Genomic DNA, 9538 nt, shown 5'->3' with positions numbered 1-9538 from the left:
GTGTTTGGGCGAGAAACTTTCTTGTCTTTCTTAGTATCTATAACACCATTTCAATCACCCAGTAGTATGCAAGACCTATAATCCCACTGTACTAATTTAGCATGAAGATTTCTATAGAATCCATTTTGTTGTTGATTAGGAGCATATATTCCCAGAATCAATGTCTTTTTCCCTTCCAAAACCAGATCTAACGCGATGTATCTTCCATGAGGGTCTGCTTCGATTAGTTTAGCTTTCATGTCTTAAGTATATAACTATACCGTTTTTCTTTTCCATAGCAGAAGCTATAAAATGTTGGCCAAGTCTTGTATTAATCAAATATTTTTGATCGGTTGATTTAATATGAGTTTCATGCAAACAAATTATATCATTCTTGAACTGTTTAAGATAGTGAAATAATTTCTTTCTCTTCTGTGGAGAGTTCAATCCATTGACATTCCATGTTAGAAGCTTAATTGTCACCTTTGGTTTCCTGAAGCTTTTTTAGAGGAGCCAAGGTGGCGCAGTGGTTAAATGCAGCACTGCAGGCTACTGCTAGATCAGCAGGTCAGCGGTTCAAATCTCACCGGCTCAGGGTTGACTCAGCCTTCCATCCTTCCGAGGTGGGTAAAATGAGGACCCAGATTGTTGGGGGCAATATGCTGACTCTCTGTAAACCGCTTAGAGAGGCCTGAAAGGCCTATGAAGCGGTATATAAGTCTACTGCTATTGCTATTGCTATTGCTATTTTAGAGCCTCCTGGACAGCCTGTTTAACCTTTAGCCTGGCTCCTCCCACTGCTTCTAGACTGGTTACTGTAGCTTCTTGACCGATAGCAGGTGATTGTTGGGTTTGTTGCATTTTGGATTGTTGCTCCATTCATCTGGTAATCATACGGTTTGGTCTTTGTTCCATAGCTTCTTGTGCTTCTAAGAGAGAGAGATGATCCATCTTATCTGGTAATTGTGTGGTTTGCTGTCTATCTTGTCCTTCTTGTGCTCTTTCTCTAGGTCCAGATGGTTCAGGATGTCCAACCTTCAAAATATTATGGTAAAAATCTCAAGCTTTCCATACTGAGTTGAGACGGTATCTTTGCCTCTCAAATGTGAGTGCTAGGCCAAATGGTGCGTCCCATCTTTACTGTATCTGGCGATTTCTAAGCTCTTTGACTAAAAAAGCATAGTCTTTCCTGGATCTTAACATTTGAGGTGGTATCTCTTTCAAAAAAAGTCAATTCCTGACCCCCAATTTGAAGCTTAGTTTTATAAGACTCTTGTAATATCGTATTTCTAATCTCTCTTGTGATAAAATATATAACAATGTCCCGAGGGAGCTGCTTCTGCTTTGCCAGCCAAGAATTAACGCGATAAACTTTATCAATTTGCCAGTCAAAATTACCCCCTGGTCTTCCCAACAGGCTGTCAAACGCTTCTGAAAAAATCTGTTTCAAGTTTTCCTGCTTGTCTTCACGCAAGCCCTTTGCTCTTAATGCCAGTTCCATTTGCTCAGCCCTCACCTTGATGAATCTTTGATGTAGCACTTCATGCTCCCACTGGACATCCTTCAGGTCTTTCTCGGTGTCAGCATTTCTTCATTCAGTAATCAGGAAAGAAAACCACTGGACTCCATTTGTTGAAATCAAGTGTACTTTTACTAATTATAAATGAACAGTTGCAAAGCTAAGCTAAGTCTGGTTAATTAGGTGCGAAAGCGAATAATATATTGTATAATTCATTCCCCTCCCCTTGGCATCCCCGTGCACAGTCCAATCATAATTCTCCCAAATGTCAGGTGTGAGATAACTTCAAAAGGCATCACCAGGATGGAATGCTGGACTGTTGGCCTTGGCGGGAAACACTCCTCCTCCGCATGCGCAGTAAGGTGGTCAGTTCAGTGTCTCGAAACTTCCTCCAGCACAACAATGATTCCCCTCCCAAATACCATGCCCACCCCTTCCCGTTTCAATGGCAGCCGAAGCAGTAGCAAAGCAGAGGCTGACACTCGGTGACTTTCAGCCGGGCCCGAATACTCGGGGAGGAGGGGAGGGGGCTCAGAAGAGCTGCAAGACCTTTGAGGGTTGTGGGAATAGAGGGCCCTTGTGGGGCAGAACACACCAAAGGAGGGTAAGAAGGCCAAGGAGGTCACCAAGGTTCTTTTACACCCCTCAACTTTCATTCCGTGAATGCCAATCTCTGCTGACCCCATGCCACCGAATTCTGAGGGCCTTAAGGGATTGGTCAACTGCTCATCGCCCAGAAGCTCCTTTCAGGCGGTCAGCAGAAAAATGGTAGGAGCAGGAGAAAGCGCCCACCCTCCCCCTTCCACACCCCTTGGAAGAGGGCCACTGTAGCTCTGGTTGCTGGTACTGGGTCCCCTCCGCCACCCACCCAGCGCCCTACGAGCCGCCTGAATGCCCGTGCCAAGCCAGGAGCCCTGCCGCTTACTGCCAAGATGGCCTTGTTTTTCTCGTAGTGAGCCAGCTTCCTCTGCAGCTCAGAGACCTCATCCCGGGCTCGCTGCAGCGGCTCTGCCAACCTCTTGTTCTGCAAGAGCACCTCCGCCATTTCCTTCTCCAGGTGGTCCTCTTTCTTCTTCATCTCCTCCATCTGCTCCTGTGCTCCAGGGGATTGGAGGAGGGGGGAGCATCTCAGACCTTCAAGGCCAGCAGTCGCCACTTCCCCTCCAATGCTTCCTGCTCCATTCAGATCACACGGGAACATATAAAAGGCCCAGCCGTGACAGGACGGCAGGACAAGGCAAAGCTCTCGTCTGTTCTTTGGCCCATTTCCTCATGGAACCCCCCTGTGTATTTTTATTTTTCCTTCTCGAACCAATAAGGACTATTATTTTTCACACAACTGATACCCAAGAGTCAATAAACCTGTAAAACAGCTCCGTGCAATAAAGGAATGCAGAGCTTCCAATTCCAGGAGGGGCCCTGGCCCACCAGGGGGGGTCCGAATGCTCTAGTCAGACCAGCCAAGCGATGCCCACATGGGGGTCCGGCAGCTGTCGCTGCTGGCAGAGAAGCTGCTCTTGGTTTACCTTGAGGGTGTTGATCAGTGCCAAGTTGTTGAGGGTGACGTCGTTGTAGTAGTTCTTGATGTCGCTGAAGGCCTTCTCGTGATTCTTCATCAGCATGTTGATCTGACCGTTTTTCCTCTCCTCGATCTCGTGGATTTCCGTCTTTCTGCGCAGGTCAAGCTCATCGCGCAGCACCCGCATCTTCCTCTCGTACTTGGCCTCAATCTCTGCAGAAGCAGCACCAAACAGGCTGGGCTGAATGCTCCACTCTCCGGCCTGCCTAAGTCCCTAGCCTTAGCTGATGGCTCCAGAGGAAACGGGGCAGGTGCTCCCTAGGCCTGAAGGTCCCCAGAGGCACTGGACAATCTCACACCCCATGCTCTCCCTGGAGCTTTATGGAACGCCAGTCATTTGCAGACTGATGCGATGATGGACCCTCCTCATCTTACTGTGGAGACCCGGGAGAAAGCCAGACCGACCTTTCACTTGTCTCTCAAAGTCATTTCGAAAATGCGTCAGGTCTTCTTGCTGTTTCTGTTAAGACAGCAAGGCTGCTGCTGAGCGACAGGGCTGGCAAACGCCGGCGGCTGCGGAGGCAAGGCTGGTTTGCTGGCACTTGGCCCCGCCTTATCTGCCTCTGATAAAATGCTAACAGAAACAGAAACTTCTGCCCTGAGATTGTACCCACCTGCTGGCCACTTGGCCCCACGGAGAGCAGAGGAAGAGGACGATGGGCTGCCTGGGGATCCTGCTGCTGCTTTGCCTCACCTTCCTCCTTCAGGTAGGCTTGTGGTCGTGGGTGGGATCCCGGCAAGGAGGGGCGAGAGGGGCAGTGTCGGTCCTGGAGAATGTCTGGTGCAGGAAATGGGTTCTGCTCCCAGACTGACCATCCCTTTGGGGATCTTGGACCTCCACCAGTCAGAGGGCCTGGACTCCACAGGGCAACCTTCAATGTAACAGCAAAACATTGAGGAGAGGGGGCTAAGCTGCTTTGCTTGCCAAGCAAATTCTTCAGCCTTTCTCACTGAAGACCCCGAGGATCACGGTGTACAATGAGCTGCAGGGCCAGGTGTGGGCTGAAAACATGCACACAGACCAGCCAGCTTCATCCTGATGTTTTTCTCCCATTTAAAACAAACACAGAGTATCCTAAGGGTGACACAGGGGCAGCAAACTTTGAACTTTAAACAGGACAGGAGATATTTTTCATGCACTGCAAACACACAGCCTCATGGAAAAAACCACTAGGGACCTGACCAGTAGCCAGACAGACCGGGGTTGAGAGAGTCTCAGGGTCTCAGGTATGAAGAGGAGGGGTCTCTCGCCTACCTAGAGTTACAATAAAACCAAGAGGGAAGGAGGGGGGGTATGCAGCTGTGGGAAACCCTCCACGGATCTTGTTTCCCTGCTGAGATGTTTTATCTATGCATTTAAGGGGGGGGGGATAATTTTCAGCGGGGAGACCTCTTTCTGCAAGGAGAAACCTCCTGATCTCTCTTTCTTGGAGTGCCCATGGCCCTTCCACCAGGAAAGAAGGACAGAAGCCATTTTCTTGCTCAAAGTCCAGGAAGCCTCCGGGATTGGGCGGCCTATAAATTAAATAATAATTATAATAATAAAAGTCAATAAGGCTGAATCACAAAGGTTACCTCCGCAATCACACGCATGCACACAATTTCCCCCTGAGAGAACAAAATCTCTCAGCGTAAGAAGTTCTATGGTGGGAAAGGCAAAACTGGGGAAAATGAGGAAGACGACAACCACCAATTCTACACAGGCGTCCAAGTAGAGTCAGCCTAACCAAGCCATTATGGATTATCACCTTCTCAAAGACGACCTTGGTTTTAGGCCAGAATTCCCTGCAGGGCTGGCGCTTGGAAATGGCTGCCTCGGACTTCTCCTCAGCTAAATCCACGAATTTTCCTCTGCATTAACTCGGTTTTATAGACCGGAGCGGGTGAGCGATCGCCAGCACCCTTGGGAAGACCAGAGAAGGGACACTGATATTCTGGATCCAGCTCACAAGTGGACCATCCTGCATTCCCAAAGCTTTTAGTGGGTGATAAAGATGACAGCTAATTTTCATTATGGTGCCACTATATAAATAGGCTTAAGTTAATCAGGCAGCTTTCTGGGGCAAAATAGCCTGAATTCCCCGATGCATTTTGTCAGGTCCTTTAGAGGACACTCTTACACAAAGCTTTGTCACAGCTTCTCTCCGATGTGAAAGCAGGCGGTGTGTTGGAGTTTACGGAGAGAAACAGGGATGCAATCCTAAACCCAAAAGGTTGCCCACCAGTCAAATAGGATCCTGGCTACAAAAAGGTCAATTCCCCTCAACCGCCCAGGCAAAGGGGGCAGCCTTTCTTAGATGGAGTATGGATTCCATAATCCCACCTCCTCTTCTACTCATTCTGCCTCTCAGAAGGAAGCCTTCCTCCCTCCCTCCCCCTTCCCCCTCCCTCCTTTTTCCCATCCTTCCTTTTCTCTATCTCCTTCTCCCCCCTCCCTCCCCATGCAGCAAGTCCATGCTGCTCCTTTCTGACGCACCTAGGAAAAAGTCTGTGCAAGAGGTCTTCTCTTGGTAACCCTTCAACTAGATGATTTGCTTTACGAAATTAAAGCTTGGAAGCAAAAATTCTTCCTCAAACCAAGTAAGTGGAAGAGAATAAAGGCTGTTCATGGAAGCCCCCGCAGAGACCCACAAGAAGGGCAGAGACCCAGATGGGCAATTCCAGCTGGAGGAATCCCTGCAGGACCACAAGGGGCCAAAGCTTTGTGGAAAGGGCCCCGTTCCTTCCAGTTTTCTCTCGTTCTCACTGCTGCTGCAAAGAAGGGAAACCAGCCCCAAAGGCTGTGGAGACAGAAGAGGGGAGGTTGGCAAAGGGGGAGATTAAACTGCTCCCCACTTTAGCTGTAGACACAGGACCTGAAGCCTTGGGCCAAGGTCTCTCTGCTTGGACACAGGCATTTCTGGAGGGCAAGGAACCAATGTGGCAGCCGTCTCCTTGCTACTCAAGAGGGAGTCTAAATTGCCCGCTCCTCCCTCCCTCCCTTTACTCCCGTCTTTACTCACAGGAGACCCCTCCATCTGCTCAGGCGGAGGAGCTGTACTTCCCACGGTCTTCGTCTGGCCTGAGGCGGCAAAAGAGAGACTGGGTCATCCCGCCGATTATTTGCTGGGAGAATGAGAGGGGCCCTTTCCCCAAGAAGCTGGTGGCGGTAAGGACTTTGCTACTGGGATTCTCTTGCATGTTTTAAAGTTAGTTAGTTTCTCCTCCAGGGTTCCACCACAAAACTGCGCTCGATTAAACCGCGCCCGACTAAACCACGTCGCTGACGTCATCAACAGGGCGACAACAGCCCGGAGCCAGAAGCACGCTGTAAACCCTAAACCTAAAATTAACCCCTAAACCTAAACCTAACCCCCCTAAACCTAACCCTAAAGCTAACCCTAAAGCTAACCCTTAACCTAACCCTTAACCTAACCCTAAACCTAACCCTTAACCTAACCCTAAACCTAACCCTAAACCTAACCCTAACCCTAAACCTAACCCTTACCTTAAGTTGAATCGGCTTGCTTTCAAAGCGCTATTTAAAGCGCCCTTCTTTCTCCGCGCTGGCTGTTGTCGCCCTGTTGATGACGTCAGCGACGCGGTTTAATCGGTCGCGGTTTTGACGGGTCACGCTCCTCCAGGGTTGCAAATGACCCACAAATGCAGGACCCCAAGCGTTGCTGCTTGTGCTGGCGCCGAGTGGACATTTGGATTGAGCCCCTTGGATGGGACTCACTCCAGCCCAGCTTGGGGCCTCCATTTCTGCCCTGGGCCAGGCAACGCAGCTGCCGCAGTCTACTCTGCCACAGGCCGCCCCTGGCCCCTGCCCCGGAGAGTGGAAAGGGCTGCAGGCCCACGCCATCCCTGACCTTCCCCACCCCATCTCCCCAATCAGATCAAGTCCAGCAAAGAGAAAGAGGACACCGTCTACTACAGCATCACTGGGCAGGGGGCCGATATCCCTCCAGTCGGCACCTTCACCATCGAGAGGGAGACCGGCTGGCTGATGGTGACTCGCCCGCTGGACAGGGAGACGATTCCCCGCTACCAGGTGAGCCGGCAGTGCTGGGGGCCAAGAAGGGTTGAGCTGCATGGAACATGCTGCCCGGATGCATCTGGGCCTTCTCTCCCCCCCCTGGGGAATAACGGCCTTTCTCCACCTTCCCTGCAGCTCTTTTGCCATGCGGTGTTGGCCAATGGCCAGACGGCAGAGGACCCCATGGAGGTGATCATCAACATTAGTGACCAGAATGACAACCGTCCCATCTTCACGCAGAGCGTCTTCCGAGGGTCCGTGGAAGAGGGAGCGAAGCCAGGTAGGGGAGTCCGGCAGAGGACACGAAAACCTGGGCCCTGTTGCGTGGCTGCCCTCTGGGGCCCAGGCGCAATCCCTCCTGGACAAGGAAGGACAGTCCTGGTCAAAGCCATCTGGATCGTCCGGCCACTGCCCGCTCACACGTGTCCCTGAGGGGTTGGGGGCTCAGTCCCTGCGACAGCCGGAAGGGCTTGTAGTTGCCCGGAAGCCAGAGGGTTTTTCAGCTGACAGGCCAGAGGGGCTGGGCTGCTGCTTGTTTGAAGGGAGCCCTTCAGCAGCCCCTCCTCCCCTCTGGGTGTCCCTAGGAATGTCGGTGATGACAGTGACGGCCACGGATGCAGACGATGCCGTAGACTCCTATAATGGGGTCGTCACTTACTCCATCCTCAGCCAGGAACCGGAGCCAGACAGACGGATGTTTACCATCAATAACGGAACTGGCCTGATCAGCGTGGTTGTGTCAGGTCTGGACCGAGAGGTGAGGGAGCAGCTGGGGCTGATTGGGGGACGACCCACCAAAGACACGCGAATCCTGGAACGGTCACTCCACCCCGCCAGCAGTCAAATGCAATCGCGGGGCTTCTCCGCTGCCACTCTGAATCCTTCTACGGGGGCCCCCGGCCAGAGCCGGTCAATGGCTGGGAAAGAGGGATCGTGCCCCCTCGCCCTCCGCTCGCCTGTCTAAGAGGTACAGCTCTGTGTAGGCAGTAGGCCTGGATTCCCCTGTAAGCCGCCCTTGCCTACTGCCGGACCCACGGCAGCCTTTCTGCCATCCTGAAGACCTCCGGCCTGAGCAAATGCCGCTTGGTAGCCTGGGGGGCTTTCTTCCTCCCACCCCAATGAAATGCTGTCTTTCCAGAAAGCCCCCAAGTACACCCTGATTGTGCAAGCTGCGGATATGATGGGCCAGGGCCTTTCCACCACTGCAACCGCAGTGATCCAGGTAACTCTTGAGACCCTGAGTGCCAGCTGTGTCCTCCTTCTTCCCTGGCTCTGCGCTTTGCCCCCAGAAGGCTAGAAGCTCTTGCCACCAAGAGCTCATCCCCCTCAGGAGCTCCTCACGGGGCCTGGCAGGGTTAATACTTCCTGCTGAGTCACGGCTGGCTCCCTGCCAGGCCTCTGCAGGAAGGGGCTGGATTGAGAAAGGCAGAAATGGACGGGCTGCCACAGGAGGGAGGGCGGCCCCCGGTAAATCCGGCAGTCTCACACCCCCCCGGCAATGTGGCCAGCAGAAAGGGGGGGGCATCACCCAGGAAACTGGGCAGGCCTGCAGAAGCCCAGCCCTCTGGGCACAGCAGCGTCTTCCCCCTCGCAGGACCCCAGGGAACCCGCCCTCCTGTGGTTGGAAGGGGGCTGCGAGGGGCAGGAAGCAGCTCTGTCGGGAGGGTTGGGCTCACACGGGGCTCTCTGTTTGGATCCAGGTTGCCAGTCCCAGCGAGGGCCACCACACATCCCTGAGCGTCCATGCACTGAACGTGCTCACTGGCCTTCCTGCCACCGGCCTGGCCGTCCACCTCTCTCGGCTCCCAGCCCCCAACCAGGCCTGGATGGAACTAATGACCAGGTATGGATATGGGGCAGCCGCTGCCTCCCTTGGCCAGCTGGGAGCCCCCAGCCTCACCCGCTCTCTTCTGATTGCAGCGCAACCAGCACGGACGGGCGCATGGATAGGAGCCAGTTGGCCTCCCTGCCGCTGGAAAGTGGCACCTACAAGCTGCGCTTTGCCACCGGAGAGTACTGGCAGCAACAGGGCCTCACCAGCTTCTACCCTTACGTGGAAGTAAGTTTCCGTTTCAGCTGCACGAGAGCCAGTGAGTTGGGTCCTCCTGTTGTCCTCCTGGCCACAGGCTGTGGGCCCTGGGCCTCTGGGCTTCTGCAGCCTGGAAGGTGCCCTTGCCAGGCCCAAGAGACCCCGCAACTCTCCCCCTTTGCTTGTTGCAGGTGGTCTTCACCCTCACGGGGGCCGAAGAAAAGGTGCACATCCCGCTGCTGCTCAGCCCCTATTCCTACGTGACCTACCGGGGGAACTAGTGCGAGAGGCGCGGCTTCCCTCCGGAGGGCTGCTTTGGGATCCGGGACCGCCCCCGAGGCCAGCTGTGAGGCCGGCTCAGGCTGTCCTCTGAGGAAACCCAAGACTAATAAAGGATCTACCTTGAAGGGCTGT

At 53.2% G+C, this 9538-nt stretch overlaps 2 protein-coding genes across 4 annotated transcripts; one reads left to right on the top strand and one right to left on the bottom strand.

Annotated features, from left to right (window-relative positions):
• Positions 1 to 1911: 1911 nt before the first annotated feature.
• On the bottom strand, positions 1912 to 3574 carry LOC116517479 (dynein regulatory complex subunit 4-like). 2 transcript variants are annotated; one of them, XM_032230449.1, is made up of 3 exons: positions 3483 to 3574; positions 3025 to 3230; positions 1912 to 2591 (listed from the first exon to the last, which is right to left on the bottom strand). In XM_032230449.1, exons 2-3 carry the CDS (start codon positions 3202 to 3204, stop codon positions 2253 to 2255), a joined length of 519 nt encoding a protein of 172 aa, XP_032086340.1. In that variant the 5' UTR covers positions 3205 to 3230; positions 3483 to 3574; the 3' UTR covers positions 1912 to 2252. The 2 variants fall into 2 exon arrangements, with proteins under 2 accessions (XP_032086340.1, XP_032086339.1); XM_032230448.1 differs by lacking the exon at positions 3483 to 3574 and having other exon boundaries at positions 3025 to 3396.
• A 68-nt stretch (positions 3575 to 3642) lies between these two features.
• LOC116517478 (cadherin-1-like) lies at positions 3643 to 9531 on the top strand. 2 transcript variants are annotated; one of them, XM_032230445.1, is made up of 9 exons: positions 3645 to 3784; positions 6082 to 6225; positions 6955 to 7110; positions 7231 to 7375; positions 7680 to 7852; positions 8234 to 8317; positions 8796 to 8938; positions 9016 to 9154; positions 9316 to 9531. In XM_032230445.1, exons 1-9 carry the CDS (start codon positions 3734 to 3736, stop codon positions 9403 to 9405), a joined length of 1125 nt encoding a protein of 374 aa, XP_032086336.1. In that variant the 5' UTR covers positions 3645 to 3733; the 3' UTR covers positions 9406 to 9531. The 2 variants fall into 2 exon arrangements, with proteins under 2 accessions (XP_032086338.1, XP_032086336.1); XM_032230447.1 differs by lacking the exon at positions 6082 to 6225 and having other exon boundaries at positions 3643 to 3784.
• The last annotated feature ends 7 nt before the right edge of the window (positions 9532 to 9538 follow it).

This window comes from Thamnophis elegans, chromosome 14, assembly GCF_009769535.1.
Source record: "Thamnophis elegans isolate rThaEle1 chromosome 14, rThaEle1.pri, whole genome shotgun sequence".
In the NCBI taxonomy this organism is placed as follows: Eukaryota; Metazoa; Chordata; class Lepidosauria; order Squamata; family Colubridae; genus Thamnophis; species Thamnophis elegans.
The sequence above is the reverse complement of the archived record's forward strand: the minus strand, read 5'-3'. Positions and strand labels throughout refer to the sequence as shown.

Coding starts and splice junctions, on each gene's coding strand:
- LOC116517478 (XM_032230445.1), top strand. CDS start 3,734: ATGGGCTGCCTGGGGATCCTGCTGCTGCTTTGCCTCACCTTCCTCCTT. Junction 7,111..7,230: donor AGACGATTCCCCGCTACCAG/GTGAGCCGGCAG, acceptor CCTTCCCTGCAG/CTCTTTTGCCATGCGGTGTT. Junction 8,939..9,015: donor TGGATGGAACTAATGACCAG/GTATGGATATGG, acceptor TTCTGATTGCAG/CGCAACCAGCACGGACGGGC.
- LOC116517479 (XM_032230449.1), bottom strand. CDS start 3,204: ATGCGGGTGCTGCGCGATGAGCTTGACCTGCGCAGAAAGACGGAAATC. Junction 2,592..3,024: donor CACTGATCAACACCCTCAAG/GTAAACCAAGAG, acceptor CCTGGAGCACAG/GAGCAGATGGAGGAGATGAA.